The sequence below is a fragment of the Megalobrama amblycephala genome, linkage group LG10, assembly GCF_018812025.1.
Source record: "Megalobrama amblycephala isolate DHTTF-2021 linkage group LG10, ASM1881202v1, whole genome shotgun sequence".
NCBI lineage: Eukaryota > Metazoa > Chordata > Actinopteri > Cypriniformes > Xenocyprididae > Megalobrama > Megalobrama amblycephala.
In genome coordinates, this window is record NC_063053.1 from 23,946,144 (window position 1) to 23,972,076 (window position 25,933).

The 25,933-nt window shown below is 39.3% G+C and overlaps 1 protein-coding gene across 1 annotated transcript in view; it reads right to left on the reverse strand.

Moving 5' to 3' along the window:
• Positions 1-306: 306 nt before the first annotated feature.
• Positions 307-25,933, reverse strand: part of spred2b (sprouty related EVH1 domain containing 2b) — a 49,845-nt gene continuing 24,218 nt past the window's right edge. Inside the window, exons 2-6 of the mRNA XM_048205507.1 lie at positions 23,197-23,374; positions 22,797-22,965; positions 20,228-20,292; positions 5,712-5,852; positions 307-2,395 (exon numbers count right to left, since the gene is read on the reverse strand). Of these exons, the coding sequence (XP_048061464.1) occupies positions 1,733-2,395; positions 5,712-5,852; positions 20,228-20,292; positions 22,797-22,965; positions 23,197-23,374 (1,216 nt within the window). The 3' untranslated portion in view covers positions 307-1,732. The remainder of the gene's footprint in view (positions 2,396-5,711; positions 5,853-20,227; positions 20,293-22,796; positions 22,966-23,196; positions 23,375-25,933) is intronic.

Sequence of the window (25,933 nt, forward strand, 5' to 3'; positions counted from 1 at the left end):
TGTATTACTGCCCTCCACAGGTCAAAGTTTCAACTAATTGTTATATACTTGCACTAGCATATTGTATATGTCAATTTAGTTCAAACTTTGACCTGTGGAGGGCAGTAATACACTTAGCAGCATCTACACTGCTGGAATTCAAATAGAGAAGAAAAAGAAGAGAGCTAGTTCAAGATGAGCAGTTATGGCTAAAATGTATAAAATTTTAAAACATTTTTTTTTTAGAAAATGAGCAATGGTTTCTCTAGATAAGACCCTTATTTCTCATCTGGGATCGGTATATACTGTAACTTTCACCTTCAACTGTTTGGGCTCCATTAAAGTCCACTATGTGGAGAAAAATATACTTCTTTGACTGAAGAAAGAAAGACATGAACATCTTGGATGACATGGGGGTGAGTAAAATATCAGGAAATTTTAATTTGAACATGAAGTAATCCTTTAAAAAATCCTTTCCTTTTTTCATATTGACTTGTTTTCCATTTCCATTCCTTATCCCATTGGCAAATAGGCATTTGCATTTTTTCTTCTTGTTTTAAATCTAATATGAGGTTTATTTTTAAATCAATAGAAAATTATAATACATTGATAAAAAAATAAGCTAAAATCCAACCAAATTCAGAATACCCAATTTTGCTTCTCAAGTAAATCAAGTAATTTGTTGCGAGGATATTTAGATTGTTTTTCAAAGACAAAAATGTTGATTAAAAGAACGATTTTTTTGCCGTTTAAGTGGCGTGGACTCGCTAGAAACTCCTCTTTCTCCGTCATGGCTGTGCTTTTTTGCCCACAGACTGATAATTTCTCTCTCTTTTTTTTTTTTTTTTTTTCTCCCTTTGGCTGGTGATTCAATTGACCGCGAAAAATAAATATGACAAAAATAATCTTTGGGTATCAAATACGCATCAACTCAAAAGCCACCCTCGCATCCAAAATAAGTCAACTCTATGAGGAAAACGTCCGTTATCTGAAGCACAGCCGTGGCTGTCGAAGGTGATTACAATAATTCGATTTGAAACATATACATATGAGTATACAGTATTTACATATACTCTGGATGCAGCTTATGTAAATTTGGCTTAAATATAATAACAACAATACTATGCTGTGATACAATGTTATCATTCCTTTACAACACGCACGCAGGCATCGACACACGCTCTCCCACAAACACACTACAAATGGACGCTTCCAACTACAGGTTTAGTGTCTCGAGCTAATCTCTTTGTTATTGTTCTGAATGGTTAAAGGGCTTGGGATACAAATGCCAGTTTATGCAAGGACCTGTTCAGGAAGAGTAAACAGCTAATTCCTCCCTTTGCTGGCCACGAACGCAAAACCGAAACAAGCTATTCAAGTTCTTGAAAAGTCAAATCAGTGTAAAAAATATAAAGTACCTGCATAAGTAATGCATGACATGAAGGCTCCAGGAGCCACCTGACAAAAGAGCCATTTCTTTCACAAGGAACTGAGAGAAACATCCACAACAAAAGGGAAAGAAAAGAACATATACATATATATATATTCATATTTATAAAATCAAACCAAAAGAGAAGAGATTGTTTTTCAAGCCAGTTAAATGCACCAATTGTTTTCTGGAACCAGGAGAGACCGTGAAGTAAAAGACAGTAAAAGCTCCAACCGGGCCGCGTCGGGTTTGTCCGCTCCTGCCCTCCTCAGTGCTAGCGTTCCGAGGGGCGTGTTTAGGGATTGTTCGGGACGGGCAGGGGGTTCAGCCGACGGCCTTGTGCTTTCCTCCGCAGCAACCGCAGGCCACACCGCAGCGGTGGCACACGTGCAGCGGCGGGTAGCAGCACAGACAGGGCGCCAGCACCGACAGACCCAGCAGGGCCGTCCAGCGAAGGCAGAAACGTTCCTCGCTGGTGTCGCACGAGCACGGGTCCGAGTAGTCGCCTTCTGGGTCAGACATGCAGTGGTAGAGCATGCTGTCGGCGCACCACATGAAGCTGACCCGGTGGATGCAGGTCCGGATGGGGTCGGGGGCGTCGTGGCACTGTCCGCGTCGGTTCTCCTCGTGGTTGAACATGTCCCGGCAGTAGACGCAGCGCGAGCGCTCTCCGTCCTCTTTCCTTCGCTTGCCCTTGAGCTTGAACACCCGAGGCTGGGTGGCCACCACTTCACCGCCGCCACCGCAATGGCTTTTGAGGTCGCACTGGCTGAAGTCGGAGCTGGGCACGTAGGGGTAATTGTAGTCGTGCTTTAAGGGTTCGTTCTTAGCGATGTGAACGTATGAGTCCGAGTCCTCGGGCTGGATGAACTTGTCCGGCACGGAGGCGTATCGGTAGTCCTCGTAGCCTGTGATCAGCCAGCGCTCCCGGGGGTTGATTCGGACGATCTCCTCATCCTCAAAGGGGAAGGGGTTCCTGGAGAACTTCTAAAAGGGAAGAAGGAAACAAAGCATAAAAAGAGATGACTGTGCCTGTATGATCGTACATTGCAATTCTTTTTTTTCTCACAATATTGAATCCTGTCATTTATTTGAAAATGTCATTTTCATGTTCCGTGTTCTTTTAGCTGTTACTTTATCTGATTTAGTGATATCATTTAAATATTGCTAATATTTAAAGAGGTCCTTGTTATGATTTCACTTTTTTAACTTTAGTTAGTGTGTAATGTTGCTGTTTGAGCATTAACAACATCTGCAAAGTTACGGCACTCAAAGTTCAATGCAAAGGGAGATATTTTCTTTTACAGAAATCGCATTTTAAGGACTACAACAAACGGCTGGTAGGGACTACAACATGACAAACCCCCAAATTTCCATAAACCCTGCCCCGGGAACACACAACAAAGGGGGTGAGGCCATGTTGGGCTGCTTTAGAGAAGAGGAAGAGTTGTTGTAGTAGAGTGTTGTTGTCATGCCGTCATTTTACGCCGGACTGCTTCACAAATGATTGTCAATTCAACACTGGATTTGCAAAAAAGATTAACATGACGACACATTCTAGTCAATGAGTTGAATAAACTCCACAGAAACTACATAAATTTATCCACTAAGAAATGTCCAGTTTCATTCTAAAAGTTGTAACTTCTTCCTGAGTCTCTCCATCAGTGTCGACTCCGGTTTGAACAATGTAAGGCTGAACACCGTTACTGACAATCCTCATTTTGGCTGCGTGAGATTCTCCAGCTTTGTTGTTGTTAAGCAACCAAAGCGCGAGCTGTTAAAGCTCCGCCCTCTTCTGGAAAGCGGGCTGGGAGCAGCAGCTCATTTGCATTTAAAGGGACACACACAAAAACGCTGTGTTTTTGCTCACACCCAAATGGAGGCAAATTTGACAAGCTATAATAAATGATCTGTGGTGTATTTTGAGCTGAAACTTCACAGACACATTCTGGGGACATCAGAGTTTCAATTATTTTACATTTAGATCAAGGATCAAAGTTCCAGCCCATCACCACAATTTTTATTACAATTCCGCCCCCCTTTTTGTGCCTGCACTCCAGAATTCTCCTGCTATCTTAAAGCGGAACTCAGTCAGATTTGCAAAGCTCCCCCTACAGGTTCCTTCAGTGAATCACACTGTCGTAAATACTCCAAGCGCAGCTCTGGACTACAACGACTACAACGCTCACCAGCGCAGTAGTTTTGCAAATACAGTACAAGAAATCTCGATGGAGGTGGGTAATTTTCGAAATTGTCTTATAAAGTCATAATATATACATTGTTTTTGATTTACCGTAAAGAATTTTGTCACTCTCGTGTGAACGTGAACATGAGGCGAGATTGTGTCGGGTTGGCGAAGCTCAACTTGCAAGTATTTTGGCGTAGACGTGCCAGAGGGGGTTAGTGCTCGCCTCAAACACACCATTACAAGTCAATTAACCATCGTAAGGACTCAGAAAACTATTTATGAAGGTAAAAAAAGTTACTTAGTTCTGCTTTAAAGGCCCTGATATAAACTGATGTAACGTAATTTTGAACAAAATCAGGCCAAAATTATGTTCATTTGGAGTTCGTTTTGAGAGTTCGAAACAGCTTGCCAAAGCGAACTTTCCGGAAAAGTTCACTCCGGCTGGTAAACACCTTTGTATTACCATTGGTCCATGGCGATTATGTACTAGGTAGGTGTGCGCTGAGGCTCCGCCTTCTTTGACATGGAAATCCTCTCTGGTTTATTTCTTCTGTTAATGAACACACTGGAAAGCCGCTTTATAGTAGGTTGTAATATTGATGAAATGAGACACTGGCACTGTTTTTTTGTGTGGAAAAAGATCGCACTTTTTATAATTATATATAAGCTTAAAATAATATATACATACACACTATTGTTCTAAAGTTTGGGGTCGTTAAGGCTCTATGGGCCCTATAATACACCCGGCGCAATGCGACACAAGGCGCAGCGCAAGTGTGTTTGCTAGTTTGCGTCCGGCGGCGTTCGCCTTTTCCCGTTTAGCGCCACGTCCTTAAATTAGTAAATGCATTTGCGCCACTTAGTGCGCCCATGGGCGTGCTGGTCTAAAAAAGAGGTGTGTTCAGGCGCATTGCCGGCGCATTGCTATTTTAAGGAGCTGAAAATAGACTGTGCCATAGACTGACTCAAACCTGGTCTAAAGTCTAAAGTCAATGGCGCAATATTTTTTTGTTAGAGCGCGTTGGTAGAAACTGCGCCTCTGGGCGCGTCCACAGTGCGCTTTGACTTTGCTTATTACACACAGGGATGCGCATCACACAAACATGCCAAATATTAAAAACAAAAGGATTACAGTGTAAAAGAATATTATTGTGTAGGCTACATAAATAAAAAAATTTAATGATGAATAGTCATTGCGTGTATTAGAATTAGGCTACCTATTTTCAATTCAGCCTATTACTACTTATAATGATGAACGAAATTGGCTAATTAATTGAACAATCGTGCCAATACACACACATATATATTAAATGACTCATCGCCAACAAATTCCACCATGTACAGTAAATAGCAATCCGCCATGGCGCGAGCGCATCTCGCTCTTAAAGGGAATGGGAGATGACACTCTGATCGGTTTATTGAACGTTACGCCCATTACTCATTAAGAGAATAGGGACAACCCATTTCAAAAATGTGCCCCGGCGCAGACACAGACTTCCGTCGTTAAAATAGCAAAAGTGGATTTGGACACGCCCTGAGTGCACCTGCGCCGTGCGCTTTACACTTTGCGTTTAGATCGTTAAAATAGGGCCCTATGTGTTTGAAAGGAGTCTCTTAAGCTTACCAAGACTGCATTTATTTGATCAAAAATACAGTAAAAATACAGTCAAATTTGTATTTGATGTGTGATCAAAGCTGAATTTTCAGCATCATTACTCCAGTCTTCAGTGTCACATGGCTTTCAGAAATCATTCTAATATGCTGATTTGCTGCTTAAGAAACATTTCTTATTATTATCAATGTTGAAAGTTGTGATGCTTAATATTTTTGTGGAAACTGTTATATATTTTTGTTTAGAATTCTTTGATGAATAGAAATTTCAAAAGAACAGCATTTATTTGAAATAGAAATATTATTTTGAAACAATATAATGCATTTACTGTCACTTTTGATGGTTAATGCATCCTTGCTGAATAAAAGTATTAATTTCTTTTTACAGACACCAAACTTTATAATGACAGTGTATACAAGTATCCCTGATCTAGATGATATATTAATATTCATTCTTTTATCCAAACATTTACTAGGCTCCAGTTTGTATTCCACGTGACGCACCTGATCCAAGCTGTAGCGCTCAGGCGGCCGGTACTGCAGAATGCAGCGACGCGGGTGAGGCTCGTAGAAGGTGGAGGTGGCCACTAGTTGTGTAGTATGCTCCTTCTTCTGAGATGAGTTTGAGGAGCTGTCGGTGGCAGTCTGAACAACAAAAGAAAAAAAAAAACACAAACTAGTCTCAGTCTCAAACAACCTAGAGACATCTGAAAATGAAATACATGATCTCAAGAGAAACATCAGGATGAAAAAACAAGAGCTGAACACAGTACATGTACTGTCCAGGAAACTGCGGTCAGTCTTGTCAACAAGACAAGAAGACAATCCTGATCACAGACAGGTGTTTTGCAGAGTAAATGCAGTTTTCCATGACATCATGGGCAAGCGGCATTGATTCACAGCTAAACATTAATGCACCACACACACGTCCATATACTGCACATAAACACATATGCACATGTCAGTGCAGTCAATCCGACGTGACGTGGCTCAACTTCATTGTGCAATTAAACAAAAAAAAAAATCAGGCCTCAGGCCGCAGGATCTGTAAAAACCTCTGAAGTCTCCCTGTTATTAGAGGAACTTAAAATGATTCCAGCATGCTGGGATATAGGCCATCACACACAAAACCAACAGCTCTGGTCCGCAACATCACCAGAGAGACCTACAGAACACCTCAGCGCTTGTTCTATGTACCCAAATCAAGATATTTTCTTCCTGCTGAGGCAGAAAAGAAAATAATTCTGAAGTGCACCACTGTATCTAATGGAGATTATATTTTGCATTTAATGATAACATTTTATCAAATGAAAACGTAGCTATGAACGTCGAGAGTGGTCGAGCAGAAGGAAAAGGAGTGTAGATTTGCTCTATCATTGCCAGGTAAGAGTGAAACTGAGACTCTGAAACAGCCTGTCAGAAGAGGTCAATGGAAACGGCCACATTTATACTTCAAACTTATGAGCAGAAATGCAGGATTGGAGCTCTCTGTCTGGATGGGTTCCAGTGAAAAGTTTCCAGCCTGGTCGTTAAACACAAAACATTAGAATGGTGCAGACAGACAGCTGCCTGCGGAGGTGGACTGAACAGACAGACAGAACGACAGGCAGACAGGCAGGGCGGCTGGGCGGATGGGAAGTGATTAGTGGCTGAGAGTCTGGACGTGATCCTTCCTTTGGCTGAACCGGATGCCTTCAACAACCACCTGCCAGGTGGAGTGCGAGCACACACAACAGACTTCGAGCTTTAAAAAGATATATGTGGTTAGAAGAACGTATGTCAAAATACTGTTAAAAGAAGCTTGTTGGCATGAATAGTGAGAAACCAACAGAAAAAAAAAAAACCTTAAATGTTGTTTTTTTGTTGTCTGTTAGTTTTGAGGTGTTAGTGTACAAAATTCACTTTAAACATATATGCATTTCAAATTTAAAGTCTTTCCCTTCTGGCAAAATGGAACAAAAATATTGACGATTTATCTTGGATGAATGCAGTCTCTAATAAAATGCCCTCCAGAATAAGAATGAGAAAGTAAAACCTACTTCTCATTGGAAATTATACATAGACTGCAAATTCTCAATATGAGACAAGTTAAACAATTACCTAGTTCTGGCATGAAACTCTAGATGGCGCAGGCTGATAGGTCTTCAACCCATTTGGTAGTGATCACATCATTAACTACATAGCACAGCTGATTGGTTGCTGTTGCATCAGTGGCCAATGAGCTGTGGCTCAACATTCAAACAAATACCGGTTTCAGAAACCCTACACCTTCCCCAGCTCCACCTGTATAGATCCGCTATGGGGTTAATTCATATATGTTACATATGCAGCAGCAGCAGCAGCAGCATAGCAGATCTATTCCGCCAAGACCAAATACATTAACATTGCCATATCCATTACCATGCCAATCTCCCAAGAGTCATCATGACAGAATTATGATTATGAAAAAAACAATCCCGTGGCAATTAAAAGTGAGGAAGATCTGCTGTGACGACCCCCAAAGGGAGTAGCTAAAAGTGAAAGAGAATTAATTTATTTATTTTCTCATTTAAAAGTTGCCAAATACATATGAGAATAATAAGCAAATAAACAAACAGGTATGCACTGGGTGACCCCTAACAGGAGCAGCTGAAAGTGAGAGAGATTTTATTTTATTTCGCATTCATCCATTTTCCAAACCGCTATGTAGGGGTGCAGAAATGCTGGAGCCTATCCCAGCATCTCGGGCTGTAGGCAGGGAAACATCCTGGACAGATGGTAAGTCCATCAAAGTGCTTTTATTTTATTTTAATGTCTTTTTAATAGTCAGTGTTTAATTATTTTTGTTCAAAAATAAACAATAAAACATGTTATCACCTGCTTTTGACTAGCAACAGCATCATTTCAGAGCTGTAACGTAACTAAAACTCTTCAGATCATTTAAAAAGCGATGCACTCTATGATATGTCTCACCCAAACTCTCTTTTTTTAGGAAATATGTCAACACAGGAAAGAAAACTGTGTTCATCAAGCCATTCATGGGGTCTGTAGGATCAATGGGATCAGATAATGCCGTGCCACTCAAGCTGAGTTTTTCCATGTTTGAGACTAAACTCCAGCTGGGCGAGAGGAACAAGGAGTCTCCGGTGGCTGGCTGTGTCCCTGCACCTTGGTTCTCTCTGTCCCAGGCCAGCCTGGCTGGGCCTTGGTTTCCCCTTCGTGTTCATACAAAGACCTCAGAACTGCTGGCCAAAAATAATACAGGCGTCCCTTAAATCCCTGCCAAGAGAGCCTGAGCTGACATGATTTAAAAATACGTTTAGGAGGATAGCTGGGGCCGGACAGCTGGAGATAATTAAAAACACAGACCCTTTCAGATGTTTACACTGCAGGTCTAAAAAACACTGGTCCAAAGTACTAAAGCAGTATCAGGCCAACAAAGATATAAAAACTAGTGAGCTGCTTTGCTGTCTACTGCCTACATAGGCTGATGTCTTCTAAGGCAGCATCTTAACCTAGATGGAACCTAAAGATCGGAGTATGCTGCATTCTCCATATTCGGACTACGCGGTGTACCTTTTGTTTTGAGCTCTCAATTAGTCGCACATGCATTGTTGTTTATGCACCTGAGTCACAAAAAAATTGAACTGAAAACGGATGGTGTCCACGAACATCGGCAGACTGTGCTGATGACAAAAATAGTCATGTGGACTACCCGCAAGCAGCATCGGATTCGGCTTAAGAAGTGACTGATTTAGAATGCTCCCCATGGGAAACTTGTTTGTTTCTTTTTCGTTCTTCGCTTATGGGTAAAAAGAATATCAAAATACCTGAACTGCAGTATACTGTTAGAGAACATCCCAAGAGTGGTGTTTAGATGAATATGGAAATATTTGCTGCGCGCTTTCCATGCCAAAGAAGGTGGAGCCTCAGAGCCACGCCAGCTTATTGCCACAGAACAATAGTAGTTCAAAGGAAGGCGTTTACCAGCTAGAACAATCTTTTCAGACGAACTTTTCTTGCTTTGGCAAGTTTTTTTGAACTTCTGAAACAAACTCCAGACAAACTTTTATTTTTTTTTGTTTAAGATGACGTTACACCTAGGACTGCCCTCAACTAATAATTTTTCTAGTTGACTAGAAGTCGTTCATTTAAGCGTTTAGTCAACTAATTGCGCGTTTATATTAATAACCATATAAATCATAAGAATGAGCCTTTAATCATCATGGCCTAACATTATAAAAATTTATTTATTTATTTATATAGTTTTCGGGTGCAGAGATTAAGTCAACGATGCTGACTCGTCATCTCCGCAGTAGTGGACGCACCTATATGCACGTTTCATACGGATTACATAATCTGAGAATATTTGTTTTAGATTTGAATCAGTTACTTTAAAAGTAGATATCTCAAGCTTTCCATAGATATATTTCTTATGTCCATGAGGCAAGTATATGCTAAGTTTTGGTTTATTTTTGTGACACGCTCAAGTTCACTTGAGACTGAGACAGCAGAAAGCGCATCCAGTTAGTTTATATTATTTTACAAAAAAACACAACATTTTATTTTTATTGTGAGTTTACAGAACCATTTCGAAACTTGAATTATTCTTATCTGTATGACCAAAAATGACGGAGTATTTTAAGTTAAATGCAAGTGATCGCACCGGCGCCTCCATGTCATGCAGTAAGCGTGCTCTCCACACAAACACTTGGAAATGTGTTTCAAGTGATAAGCCATATTTGAGGTTGATGAATGATAGGTGAATGTTTAGATTTCCTGTCATTAACAATATGTCCGTCACACAGACTGCGTGATTTCTTGTGGAGTTCTTTTTTCCTGCGACTAACCGGCTAATACCAATTTTGGTCAACTAAGCCTCTTCTCATCGACTAACTGTTAGTCGACTATTAGGGGGCAGCCCTAGGTACACCAGTTTGTTCTTCGATTTCACATGAAGTATATTGTGGGCTTTAGTCCATTTATTCCAATAGGGTTTGATGTCAGCATGTTGCTAAAATAGTATTATGACACTCTTACAGGCATAGAATACAGAAATATATATTACATAAGGCATTTTGTTTGCTTCGTCTGCCATCTTGGACTTTTTCCCCTTGACTTAACGCAATGCATTAGGGGATTGCCTGTAAAATGCAGCATTAAACTTTAACCAAAACTAGGTATCTTAGTAGGCAACATAATCATCTAAAATGCCTAAAATGCTGCCTACGTAGGAAGCTCACTCAATTTTGGAACAGAAACGAAGAACAAAACAGAGAAAACAAAAAACAGCACACTAAAGTAAATCGCTAACCCCTACCACAAAATCAACGGTCTTATCGAAAAGCTCTAAAGTGTGTGGCGTAGCGCAGATAACAAGAGAGTTCAAAGGCACATGTGGCCCAACTCTGATTCAAAGGCATACCTTCCCAGCAGCAGAGCCGATGTCGGCCCGTTAATGACGCGCAATCAGTGGCGCGGTGGGGGAGGGAGGAAAGATAATGAGGGGGGAGGGGGGTCTTTTGGGTAATTTCACAAATGGGCCCTCCTTCATTAAGTCTGAAGCTGGCCACCCTGTGGCACGAAACCACACCAGACCAATCCAAACTGGGCCAGCAGAACTGTTTGAGCAATAAACTGGCTATAACCAGACAAAGCTGAATGTGGCCCCATAGGACTTACTGAGAGAGAGCCAGCATGAAGAGCACAAAAAATAGAAGCAGTGGTCAAAACCGGGCTCATACATAGACCAAAACTGAGTACAGAGGTCAGAAACAATAATGTAAGCCTTTAAAAAATTATGGGAAGGACCAACTACTACATAAGCAACAACAAAAGTTGAATTTGAGACAGTATCAATACAAAAGCAATAATTTTACTTTTTATTTGTTTTGTTTTTTTTCTTATAAAATTTGCTCTAATGATGCTAGGGTGTTGAGGGAGGTTACTTGGGCATTGCAAGATGGTTGCTAAGGTGTTCTGAGAGTTTTTAGTTGTTGCAAGTCCACTCCCAAGTGTCTAAGACTTGGGTGCCCAATCCTGTTCCTGGAGCTCTACCTACTTACAGAGTTAAGATCCAACCCTGATCAAACACACCTGTCTGTAATTATCAAATGCTCCTGAAGATCTTAATTAGCTGCTTCAGTTGTATTTGATCAGGGTTGGAGCTGAACTTTGCAGGAAGGTAGATCTCCAGGAACAGGATTGGGCACCCCTGGTCTAAGGCCCTGTTTCCATCTGGTATTAAGATGCATTTTGTTCAATTGGATCACAAGTGGACGACGCTAAATACAGGTGTAAACGGGGTCTAAAACGCTTTGAACTTGCGACCATAGTTCGCTTCGGGAAACACGTCCCTGAACGCATCTTAATACCAGGTGGAAATAGGGCCTACGATATTCTGGTCTCTAGGTGGCTTGGGTACCTTCTTTAATGTAAGTCAAAGGGAATTATTTGGTTGTTGCTTGACTTTTAACTCCAACATATACCATATAACCGTAACCATGCACCTTGAATTTTTCGTACCAATGTGTTTGTCCAGAAGGTGGCAACACTGGTTCGGGCCGTTGTTTAACAGTCAAAATTGAAACAGATGAGATGGAGCAAAAACAAAATACTGGACACCACAACAACAAAAGATACCTGAGCTGATGAACGCTTGCGTGAAGGGGTTCAGTTACCCGCAACTCCATGTTAAAACAGAACAAAGACATTTTAATCGGTCATAACTTCTGGAGAGAAATAGCGCAATACTGGACAAGGATGACTCTACCTTGACGCCATGTATCAAGCGCTTGTTTTCGAGCATGCTATCACATGGAGTGTAGTTTGAAAAGTTATGCGTTTGACCATATGCATATGCTAACCATTTGCATCGAAACTGAACAGTACTTTGGTTTTATTGTCAGACTCTTCTAATAGCTGTTTATCTGGCCAGAGGAACATGTCTTGAGGTGCTGCATGCCTTACAGGTTAGCAGTTAACAGGTTTGAGCATAGTTGGATTTGCTGTGCATCAAAAGCTTTCCTGCTGCTCAGGTCAACTGCAAGCAATCAGATCTGATCGCACCAAATGCCCGCCATCGCTAAACGTGTGTGCGGTCAGCGTGTGCTGAACGTGCATGACTGATGCTATCTGGAAAGTGTTTTATATTCTGTATAGAACTCCAAACCACTGACAACAAGGTTTTTATGGTGTTTTCAGCTCTAATTCCTCAATAAGACAATCCAGGGAGTGAAAAATGTGCTGGAACTAATTGAGTTCCAAGTCAAATTGCCTGTAATTAGCCACCTTGAATCTGAGGCAGGCGGCCCGGAGGTTGGAAGGGCACCGGTACCTTTTCCACTGCTGTGATTAGTGCTGAGAGACTTTACGTACACATACTCCACATGCAGATGCCCAATGCTGCTAAGGACCGGAGAGGATAACAGAATAAAGGTTCTCTACCTCTTGCATAAAGAAGCATTGATTCTTTCCACCTCATTTTTTCCCCCTCTTCCCAGAACTGTTAGTCTTCCACATCCCACTTCCTCTGAGCATCCTCCAGGGCCCTGGCTGTGAGCTCTCTATACAGCAAAGCCTTATCCTGCCTGACTGCTGCACAGGAAGTTGTTTTTTGTCATTTATATATTTCCTCCCAACACACACACACACACACACACACACACTACACAGCCCAAATTGTCAGAAACTCTACCTTACTCTATTAAAGTATAGAGTAAAGAGTGTATTCATGCAATGTGTAAGTCAGATACATACCTGAAAAAAGCTCAAATTAGAAATAATGGGATTGTTCAATTATAAATTAAAGTGCATGTGAATACACTATAAGTCATACTACTCCACCCACAGTTCGGCACGCGCTTGCACAGCGGTTCATCCCAAATCTGATGAGTCGACGCATCTATAATATGGTTTGTTGAAAACAACATGCAAAACAGACAGACAGATTCGGTTAATGTATGTTTCAGTCGATGGATATGCATTCTAGTTTCCCAATACGTTACAACAGCGTTGATCAAAAGAACATGGACAAAACAGTTACTTGTTGTAAACAAATGTTTAACGATGTGCCAAATATCTGTGTTTAAACTAAACTCATTTAAACCTTGCCAATTTAAACATTCATCTGTAAGACACGAAAGAGAACTCGCGCGTGCTGTGAGGAGATTTGTGTGTACTCGTCCGGAGCGCGTACACAGCGCTCAAATGCTCTAGTGCAAATTCTCTTTCAAGTCTTGCACCTAAACGGACAAATTCACACAAAAATTATGTTAACATGCCCATCTTAGCAAGTATCCTAACAAACATAGTAGGTTATGTCTTAGGAGGAAAACAAGACAGACAACGCATGTGCATCAGTATCAGTGTACTGGATCTTTGAATTGTCTTAAAGGGACAGCAGTCTAATATTCCTGCTCTCTGTGCTTTTAATGTTAATCAAACGACAAAAGACGAAGAAATCTCTCTTGACTGAATAGCTTTCGTAACTTCAATAATGTTTCATCTTTATTTAATTATTTGAAGAAGTTTATTTGCTGTGTTATTTTATATTTGATTACTTTATTCAATTTCTGTACCTGAAAGCTACTGTTAGATACCTGAAAAACCTGTAAAGCATTGTTTATTTTATTTGTATCTTAGCTTTCATGTATTTATTTGTGCTTTTTCTTATATTTAGATTATTTGTTTTTATTTTCTTTATCTTTACATAATGTGGAAGAAACACCCTTCATCGATCCGGTGTGAAACTGGAGTGAAACCAGAGCACCCAGAGGAAACCCATGCAGACACGGGGAGAACATGCGCTCCACAGAGAAAGACATCCTAGCTCAAGCTGGGACTCGAACCACAAACCTTCTTTGAAGACAAACTTTGATGTTGGCTTGAGTAAACCTAATCTGAAAGTTTAAAATAGTATAAAAAGTTTTACACGTTTAAGGTCATTTACATTTTAGCATGATGCATTGTTAGCATGTAACAGTGTTGCTGTCATGTTTTGGCAGGTTACTAGCATGATGCTTGCCATAATCTAGTGTATGTTTACATTTTAAATGATTGACAGATGGAGTTTAGAAGAGTCTTTGCCCATTTGAGAAGTCCATCAATGTAAGTCTATGGGATTTTTGGCCTCTTTGGAAGTCCGCTACTGGATGTCGGATCAGTTTTTAGTTTACACTTTTTTTTTTTTTTTTTACTATTGGTATTTTAGTCTATTTTTTTATTTTAGAAAGAACCTACAAATACATCAGTATTTTGCCTTTCTCAAACATTCAAAATAAAATAAATAAACAGAAAAGAAATGTGTTCAAAAATAATTTATTTGAAACCATTAACCATGATAGTGTAAATACAAAAAGGTTGTAACTTCCAAAAAGTTTTCTGTCTAATTCTGTTTAATAAAGCCAATATTCCAAATATACTATGGTTTTGCTGGTGAAATAAAATGAATCAATTTTGCAATAATTTCTATGACATTTAATGCTGTATATATGACATTAACACCCGCCAACCTGCTAAATGTGGGTGGATTTCAGCAGTGACGTGTAACGCAGTCATTCCAACTAGCCTCTTTGGCGGGTTGAATTTTATCTATAATATATACATTTTTGAGTTGTAGTCTTTTAAAAAGGCATCTGAAATAATGAACTAAGTTTAATGTAGTGTTGTCAAAAATATAGATTTTTTTTCATACATATCTGAAATATCTGAAACGCTTACGCTTCCAATGTTCATTTTCCGCAGAATAGATACACGATACCAGCTGCGCTTTCTCATTTTCTCATCTCTCCTACAGCGAATCGACGCAAACCCACCTCCCCTCACTCATTTCATTTGCTCTGGATAAATATAGTTGGTGTTGCAAGACTTGAATTTTGGCGTGGGATTGCGCGTATTGTGCATAATTTTACTCATTCCCACAGATTTTGTGCACACACATAAAGCTGCCTCATACTAAATTAAGTTCTTTTTCATTGCTGTTACTGTATGTAGTGCTTAAACAGTCAAATACACAAAATAATGAGAAAATGCTGATCTTGACAAGTATTCATGTAAACAGTCAGTTATGGTCTAAGTGAACGTAAACATGCATGCGTAACAGTATAATGGATCCGTGCATCTGGTCTTGAAGTGACAGCAGCCTAATATACCTGCTGCCAAATTATGAGATGATATTAAAAATATCTATATGGCAGTTTTTCCCCATGGTATGTCAAAATTGTGGCCAGTGAAAATTCTGGATTGGTTAGTAACTTTTGAAAACCACTAGAAACAGTGACTGGTGAGCAAAAAAGTTAATGTCAAGCCCTGTATGTATGTACTGGTGCACAAATCAATAAAAATGGAAAAAAAAATTGGTTGAAATGACTGTAAAAAAAAAAAAAAAAAGATATTTGTTTTAAGCCAATTCAGAGCAAATACGTATTAGGTGAAAATGACATTTCTGCTCCGTTCTAGATTGAGGTGCTGTGAGCACAAGCATCCCAAAACCATGCGTCTCAAAGCACATAAAAGACACACCCTGCTAAATGCCCGGCATTCAGAGACGCAGAGCGAGTCCTTTCCCTGATCTGAATAAGCTAAAACGAGCTGAGGTTAAGTATAGGTTAGCTCACGAGGAACCATCAGGAGGAATGCACATCCCAGCAGAGGAACAACTCCCCTCGACATAATCGCCCCGAGCTGTAAATCCAGACCCGCATTTCTGCTGTCTGCGGCCACTTGCCTCGCACGGCAATATATGGAAAGGTCATCAACACCAGCCCCCAACCCAACAACTGCGCCAACAACCTCACGTGGAAGTGTGCGTCCACTCGCTTCCGACAGCCGCAGAATGTGTGTGACCTGCAAAACAGGTAGGTTTTAAAAAGAACTGGGGCAGTATATCTCGTTCTGTTTTCCAAACGCAGGGAGGGACGCACCCAACAGCACAAGAAGAGCATAAATTCCAGGACGGAAAGAAGCGTTGGATTAAGTTTCCTTTCAAGCTCAGGGTCCTTGGCTTAGCAGTCTACCCTTTTGGCCTGAAAGCGAGACAGACAGCGAGTGAAAGAGGAGCCATGAAGGCTTCCCCTGTGCGTGCCCCCCTCCTTCCACCCAGGGCGGCAGTAAATCAGGATGGCAGTTAGCTAGGAAGCAGCTGCTAATGATAGTTTTACTGGGGAGAGCAGGAAGTCATCTCCTGACCCCGCCTGCTGCTCCTGGTCTCCTGTGACTGTGACAAAAGGACAGTAAGTGGGCAAAAGCCAAGCATCGGAACAGCCTACTCAGAAATCGCCACAGGAAACCTGCCTGCGCTGCTATCGCATCCACCATCTTCAAAAAACAAAGGCCGTCTCTTCCACAGTGGGAAAAAATATCACAAGGGCCTTTTCTGGGACGCTTCACACACACACTCAAAGCTGAAGGGAAGAGGAAGTTACTAAATATTACTTTTAAAACATACGTGTCCTTAGTGCACTTTAGCGTGAAAAGACACACACCACCAATATTTTTGGGTGAGGAAACAGAAAAACATGTCAAGAACATGTCTGGCTCATACAGATCCACGTAAATGACATGAGTTGAAGAAAACGAAAAGAGTTCATCCCCACGACACATTAATTCCTTCCCTCATTTTTGTTAAACCGTGGCCATGTTGTACTAATCGCTCCCTCAGTTTTGTTCAATCGTAAATTTAACAAAAGCACAATCTACCCTAAGTAAATGAATAAAAAATACTGAATAAGTTAAAAAATGTTGCCACAAATTAATAAATTGATTTTTCTTCCGCATGTCTTGTGCAGGGCTGTAACATTTCACTCCAAAATCAAAATAAATAAATTAGAAATTTTATTTAGCTGAAAGAGAAGGAAGCCTGAAAACCATTAAATTTTTAATAACATTTAAAGGGATAGTTCACCCAAAAATGAAAATGTATCATTTTTTACCTCTAATACACCACTATATCCAACTGCGTTCAGCACTCGCTTAGTTAGGTCTGATCGCGCTCTGACAACGGCAGTGATGTCTCGTGCATATACTTCAATGAGTGCAAGACATCACTTCTGCTGTCAGAGCGCGATCAGACCTAACTAGCCGAATGCTGAACGCAGTTGGACATTGTGGTGTATTAGAGGTAAAAAATGATATAAATACTGTTCGGTTTCTCACACAAACCGATCGTTTCGTGTCTTAGGACATCAATGTGTCGTCACGAGCCGCAGGGTTTAATTTGGATTTGTCTATGCAAGTTTTATTTACTCTTATAAAAGAAGTTCGCATTCACTGGCATTATTTGACTGACAGACGGCAACGGTTGCAGTTAAAAATCATCATTTGTGTTCTACTGAAGAAACAAAGTCACCTACATCTTGGATGCGCTGGGGGTAAGCAGATAAACATCAAATTTTCATTTTTGGGTGAACTATCCCTTTAACACTTTTGCCCCCAAATCTTATTACATTAAAGGCCCCGGTATACTTCAAATGAAATCGAAGAACAAACTGATGTGACGTCATTTCGAACAAAATCAGGCCAAAACGAAGTTCGTTTTGTGTTCTTTTTGGAAGTTCGAAAAAGCTTGCCAAAGCGAACTTTCAGGAAAAGTTCGCTCCAGCTGCAAAACACCTTCGTACTACCATTGGTCCGTGACAATAACGTAATAGGAGGTGTCCGCAGAGGCTCCGCCTTCACTCGTGTGGGACGCGTCTTTAACTCATTTCGTGTGTTTGAGTTCGTCGAGGTAAGATCTCCGCGGGTGAAAACATAAACACATTGGATAGCTGCTTTATAGTACAAAATGAAGTTGTGCTTGTAAAAAAATGAGGCACTAACACTGTTTTTCATGTTTGATACTGTAAAGCTGCTTGATTTTAAGCAATCTATTGAATAAAGTGCTATATGAAGACATGACGTGACTGGAGTGGTAATTTGCAGAGCTCGTGCTAACATTCCCATGCTGTTATGATCAGACGCTTTTCTTATGGTTTCTATAATAAATGCTTGCTGTTTTCTCATTTTTGTTGTGTTTATTTTGTTACTGAGAAGAAAGTGCACGGCACATATTTACATATTCATCTAACCGTCGCTCTCAGCAGTGTGGGCGGCGTCAGATGTCCGTTTACAGTATATCGCTGGTCACACATTACGAACTTCGTTTTACCCCTAAACGAAGAACGAAAAAGAACTTTGTTTGAAGTATACCGGGGCCTTAATGCAATAAATCTCATTCTTATTACTGTAATGCCGAAAAAAAATTATTTGTTATTATATTTCAATTGTTTTTGTATTTAAATTAAAATTATATTGTATACATTTTATGGCTGCACGATTAATTGAAATTAAACCACACGTGATTTGGCAAAGGCTGCGATTTTTTTATGCGCAGCTCCTCAGTGAAGCACAGCTCTGTGATCAGTAGTAAATGCTGCTCCATCTGAAAGCCAGAGGGCGCTCTCGCAGAAATTCCAAATATGCCCCGCAGAAGTACGATATAACGCACATCATTTTAGGAAATGGGCATCAAACTATCGCTGTAGCTGAATAAAAAGAACATTGAAATGCTTTGATTGATTAAACATGACAAATAAACACAAGACTTCGACAAATATATCTGAGTTCTTATCCAAGTTCTTCAAGCCTTCTCTGGTATTTTCATGATAATAAAGTATATTTATACTTAAATGCTAATCGACAAAGCCTTTCTCACTGTATAGAATACTATGAAATATGTTGTGTGCCTTGCTCTGTGTAAGAAGCCACGTCATCTCACAGAAGGATGTTTTTAAACACTCGACTGATGTTACGAATTGAGTTTGGAATAAAAACATGTTATTAAATGTTGTCTTTTGTTGGACAAGAGGTTCATAAATGCAAGATGTTTGATGCATGTTGCTTTTTCAAATGCACGTTATAAGCGACTCAAACCCGCAGTGCTTTCAGATGGAGCAGCATTTACTACTGATCACAAAGCCGTGCTTCATTGAAAAAAAAAGAAAAAGTAATCGCACTAAGCCAAATTGGTTTAAGCACGATTTCATGTTAACTGCACCCTAATACATTTAAATTTTATGTTATTTAAATTGTATATATCATTGAAGTATTTACCCATAACATTAATATTTGTTACTCCCTTTAATCTATGCATGTTTCAATAAAAAAAAAAAAAAAAAAATTGTTTACGTTACATTACATTTACGGGCATAAAATTAGAAAAAATGACACACATCAGTTTAACAGAAATAATAAAGGCATAGTTACTTTTTCAGTTACATCAGTCTTCTGTCTATCAGAATAATTCATAGTGTCATCGCGTTCATGATCAGACGTACCGCTGTATCAGTGTCCTTATTCGCACAAATATATATTTCATCTGAAGAAGACATGATGAAATATGTGCACATACACAGTGCTGGTTCATGTTTGGAGCAAGAGAGTATATGAATTATGTTCATAATAACATGCTTGCTCTGGTCCAGATATGAACTGTGAGTGTTGTTAAACTCATCATGGCGTAGAAACCGCTCTCATGCGCGTTCCAAGTGTTGTTACATATTATATATTGTTACAGTCATATTTTCCATGTCTTGGTTGTCAAACTCCTGCTCTTACCACATTGTGGAGAAAATGCAAACAACACTTTGTGTTACTGTACTGAGGAAACTTATGAAACTCAAAGCTGAAAAGGCAGAAGTGAAGGAACAGTGCTGAAAAGGTTTTTCGTGACATTTGAATTTTCTGCTGTAATGCGATCTCATGCATAAGACAGCGCAGTGATTGGAATAAAAGAGTTTAATGCAAGAATAATGCAGCAAAAAGCTCAGCAACGGATGACGTAGATACCTAACTTTTCATGACGTTGGCTCAACTTTGCTTTTTAAAATGGAATAACAAAATGGCTCCAAAAAATGAAAAAATACCACCTTTCCCTTAATAATAAACATAATGAGTGCTATTGTTGTTTTCATTGATGTGCAACCTTTACATATCTGTTAACATCTCAAAAATGTGTTAGGGTTTCATGACCTTTCAAATAATCATTAAACAACAAAGGCTCTTACTGTGAACACATCATCATCTCCAAGTTCAGCCTCATTTTGGAGTGTTGAAGAGGAAGTTGTGGAACCTAAAATAAAACACACAAACAGGAGACATGAGCTAACAGACCTTCACATATCCTGTCGGTTAATGGTGGTATTTGAGGTTGGAGAGAGACAGAAACTGACAAGACAGTGAAAGATTGATTGATGGATGAAACACAACTCCAGCCAGATGTCCTAGAGCATAATCACTGACACCTTAGGCATCACATTGCTAATCTATAGTCTCTCTACCCTTAACATAGTTAATTCACAAAGTCTTGCAGCACATTTAAGACTATGCTTTAATTATTTGTTGTTCTAAACAAAAACACAACATTCTTCTGAAATAGTAAAAGTGGTTTGGTAGTATGCTGTTGTGAACATGTTGTTTTGCTAGCTAACACAACAGTGGTCTTAGACTTCCTACTGACACCTACTGGTGTGGATACAGAATCACATACACAAGTTTTTTGTTTATTGATGCAATTGCGAATATACCATATTCACTGACGTATTTGTCACCAGTGATGGGGGTAACGCATTCATTCATAGTAACTTGAGTTATGTAATCAGATTACTTTTTCAAGTAACTAGAAAGTAATGCATAACTTTTCAATTTACAACAAAATATCTAAGATACTTTTTCAAATAAGTAACACAAGTTACGTTTTCCCATGTATTGACTGACAGCTCTCCTGGGGCCTGTACCATGATGGTAGATGAACAAACTCAGGGTTATAGGATTAGTTTCAAGTTGACAAAACCAAACCACTCCAATCTGGCTTTGTTGGTACCATGATGCTGATGCTGTCAACTCAGGCTTTGATCCTAAGTTTGGGGAGCGCGTGCACATGAATGCGTGACATCAGTGGTGAACAGCCAATCACATGCCTTGCAGCAGAGATAAACTCTGATTCACTTCTCGCGAGAGAGCCAGCGCGATTCAAAACTCTTTTGCTGAAAATGAAGAATTTAAATGCATTCACACTAATGGAAAATACTTGTCTGTGAAAGAGGACAAATAAAAGAAATGATCTTTCTCTATCATTGCAAGTGAAAGTTGTGAAGTTAGTTTATATAGTTGATAATATAGCGATAGAGACTCAAACATACAAGGTCACATGTAGTCATATTTAAAGTTTATTTACAGCTTATTTATATTACATATGATCTATAATATTCATTGAAACTAAATGCTAAATAACAACTGTTAAACTAAACTTGTGTGTGTGTAATGGATTAATAAAAATATAGATCATATAATTATACAAATCATATATAAATCATAAAATAATTCTAGGTAATTATCATTAAAACCAGACAATTTCATCATTAAATATTTGTTTTTAATATATAATGACCTATAATTTGGAGGAAGAGAAACTAGGGGAGAGACTTTATTGCGTTGGGTGTGTCAGTGTCACTTTGCTCACATCTGATTGGTCCAATTTCAGTTTGATCTCTGAACCAGAACATAACCTGCCCTGGAGCAGGTTAGCCCTGGAGCAGTTACCATGGCGATGAACACCATTTAAAAGTCAAGTTACTTTCATGGTACCTAAAACCCAGGATTGGCGCAAACTAATCTGAAATTTACCTGGCTAGCCAGCTAATCCAGCTTCATGGTACAGGCCCCTGTCCCCATGTTGGGAGAAATAAAGTGCAGAGGTGTTATGTGCGCTGTGTGAACATGATGGTTATTGTAGTTCTGGACTAAATGTGAACATGCATTTACTCAACTCACTTGCACAAAAATAGAGTCAGAATTCCTCAAAATGAATAAAAACAGTGAAATGCAATCTCAGAATTTTACGGTAACGTCATATTTAACTATATGTACTTTATGTATTTAATCTCACTTTATTAATCAATGCATTTGCTGCTGACCTTCAATGATCCAATTCAACCATACTAATAAGTAAAAATGACTTTAGATTAGATTTAAAAATAAGAGTGTTGAACTTCCTTCTCCTGTATCCTATTCTTCTTTAATCCAGAATGGCAGCACAGCTGAAAGGTTTGTTTGAGCTGCGCCCTCTACTGTACAGGTGTAAATATGCTTTTCCTTCAGTCCGAGGCTTATTCAGTTCACTTTTGGTGTGAAAGGGCCTTAACATTTTCCAAAAATAGAACTTTTTTTTTGTTGATATTACAAAAAACAAACAAGCAAGACCAGCCCAGTTGAGAAAAAAATAACACAAAAGTAATGTAACGCACTACTTTTCATAAAAAGTAACAAAGTAATGCAATTAGTTACTTTTTAGGGAGAAACGCAATTTTTCAATGCATTACTTTTAAAAGTAACTTTCCCCAAGACTGTTTGTCACCCATGATTAATTTATTCCATGGCTGCCACCATGAGGGGAGACCCCTCTTATATGATTAGAGTCTTCATCTTATGTGAGTGTATAGCATTTTAAAAGATACTTTTCCAAGAGAGCTTAACATTTGTTTATGTATAAAACTTTGTTGTGGAGTAGAAAAAAATATTTAGTGCACTCTTAAGCCTGGATACATGCAAGTGTTTTTCAACTTTCAATGTTCTCACCCTCCGTTATGTCCTCCAAGGCTTTCCGCACACCTCTGTCAAAGGCACGGGCATCGGCGGGGCTCTGGAACGTCAAGCCGCATTTTTTGTTTTCGACCTTCCAGTGGTGAAATGTGGGCGTGGCCTTCGTGTAGATCAGATCCTTCCTCACGAAACATTCCAAAATCACCTGCCAGCCAAAACAAGTGAGACATATCTGAGACTGAGCCCACAGCCTTCTGCTGCTGCTGCACTGCTAGAGGTCACTGCCTGAGAAAAGTCTTGCAAATCACATAACAAATGGATTTGTAACCAGATTTGTCTTGTAAAAGAACCCAGCATGCAAAACTCCCCAGGTTGTAAATCAGCTTGATTTTCTAGAAGCCCCTGGGGAGGAAGACTATGAATATTCGTGCCACACCTGCTTGTCTTTGAGGCGCTCGCCATGGATGAGGAAGTCGCTGTGGCCGGTCAGCTCAGCAGGCATCACCTTACAGACGCCCACCCTGCTGAGGCCCCCACCTTCCTGTGCCAGCCATCCCCCACTCGAGTCATCTCGGGTCATGACCACCGCTTTGACGCGCACAATGTAACTGTCACTGAGAAAGAGAGAGAAAGAGAAAGTTTAATTTTGAATGACACATGAATGGGGCATAATCCAAATTAGGGATTATCTAATATTTGCAAAAAAATGACACTGTAAAAATCATGATTATGATGCTATTTATGCTTTATGCTTAATACTGTCTTTGATTTAAATTTCAGTAGCATAAATGGTAAAGTAGCATTAAAGTTTGATTCATTGTGAATTAGTTCAATCTATCCGTTTCAAAACATCGATTCAAAACTAAAAAATGTTATGATTTGTTTATGTTATCAAATATTCACGGTAGTCCCCATGTGGCATTACATATTGTAGTAAATACATATTCTGGAAAATATTGTCTTCATGAATTAAATATCATTCTTTTTTATGTTCATTACATTTTGACTAGGTTTTTACTTTATTTTACTTCTTATTGTGGAATATTATTACAATTTAAAATAACTTTTCTATGTTAATATATTTTAAAATGTAATTTATTCCTGTAATTGCAAAGCTGAATTTTCAGCATCATTACTCCAGTCTTCAGTGTCACATGGTCCTTCAGAAATCATTCTCATATGATAATTTGCTGCTCAAGAAACATTTCTTATTATTATCAATGTTGAAAGCAGTTATGCTGAAATCTTTTGTAACATTCTCCAGTTTCATGCTTATTTGCTGAACAAAAGCATTCATTTCTTTAAAAAGAAAAATCTTATAAATCCCAAACTTTTGAATGGTAGTGTAATTTCACTAAAGAAACGAATTTATTGATTGTATCATTAAAACAAATTTTACTTCAATAAATAAATATCCTAGCCCAGCCATACTCTAAATCCGGCTATGTATGTTCCATTCATCATCGACTTTACGCAATGATGTCAGGCATAGAAATGGGGAAATCAAGTATCAACACCTTAGGCCAAACCAAGGTGGCCTGTCAGTATGAAATTCACAATATTCACAGTGTTACACATGGCCAGATGACAAGGCGGCAAAATGTAAAACCAAATTAAAAAAGTCATCTCAAGGGTCATCTGTACTCACACTGGTCCAGAGCCCGAGCCAGGTATACTTTCAAACTAACTCAACCGTTCTTCCCCTGTAATGCCGTGAAAGCCAGCAGTCAGCCTTATATGGTAACCTGAGCTGGCGTGTTCAATAATTAACCAGAGAAGGAGAGAGGACGGGTGAGGAGGTGAGGGCACGTCTCAAGACCAGAGAGCAACTAAATCAATAGACTGAGCCAGAGGAAGGAAACGGCCTCATGTACGTGTGAACGCTCACAATCTACATTAAGACCTCAGCCGTCTGACTCACAAATAACCAGGAGGAAAGAAAAGTAACTCTTTAATATCTCAGTTGTTTCCCACAAGATAGTAGTGAGATGAGAGAGCAAATTAAGTCTTCTCAGATTCTTCACCTAAGGAAAAAAGAACTTCAGAACTCTTCAAGAACTTCAGAAGATGTCTCAACAATGTCTCAAACTATGCTCAGACAGATACTGTATAAGCAGGACACTATAGTATTAATGTAAGTGAGGATAGCAAAATAAAGTAAACTGTGACATATTATACCCAAAACTTCTTGGGACTACAGTGGACAACCAGTAAAATTGATAAAAATTTGGAACTTTATTCAGAAAATTGTTTATTCTGAAAATTATTCAGACACTTTGACCTGCTTAAAGGTGCTAAAGAGGATCTTTTCATTGACTGAGAAACCAAAGACTGTTAGTGAGTTTTTGAAATGAGCGCATGCGTAAGAACAACCCCCCTCCTTCACAGCTCATTTTGAGGGAACGCCTCCCAAAACTCGTGCACGAGTATTGAAACACGAGTGTTTATCACCGGCATTCGCTGTGTCGTGTTAGTGGATTCATTATGTCGGACTCACCGCAGGTAACTCATAAGCTGCAGTTGTTACTCCTGTCTCCTGACAAAAACATTGCATGCGGCGCCTGTGGAGTGTGGAAAGTTACTGGAGCGCGCAGCCACGCACGTCTCGCACAAGGAACGTCATGGCAGTGATTGACAAGCCAGAGGGCCAATTGGCTGATGTTTTTAAGGCCCTACCTCGTGCACAGATGATGTATATTAATATTATTCCTTTCAGTGCACCTAATAAATAGTCTTTTATCAGTTAGTAAAGACAGTTTCAAGTAATATTGCAAAAATGTATAAAAACAAAACATCCTCTTTAGCACCTTTAAGTGTTATCTGACATAATTATGATTATTTTTTTTCTGACACAGTTTAACAATGAGATCTTGTCATATTTTATTACCATTTTTTAAACTATAGTGAATAAACTGTAATAAATGTTGAAGGTGTCTGAATAAATTTTGGTTTGACCGTATGTCAGCTAAAGAAGAAAAATATATGATACCATTTTTATCAGATAATATTGGTGATTTGCCACGTTTCTGAACCAGAGGATTAGCCAAAATTTTTGGAATAATGGAAGACCAAGGCTGCATTTAAAATACCGTAAAAATTTTTTTAAAATAACTGTTTTCTAACCGTTTTAAAAATAATAAAAATAAAATAATTTATAAATGTGATGGAAAACT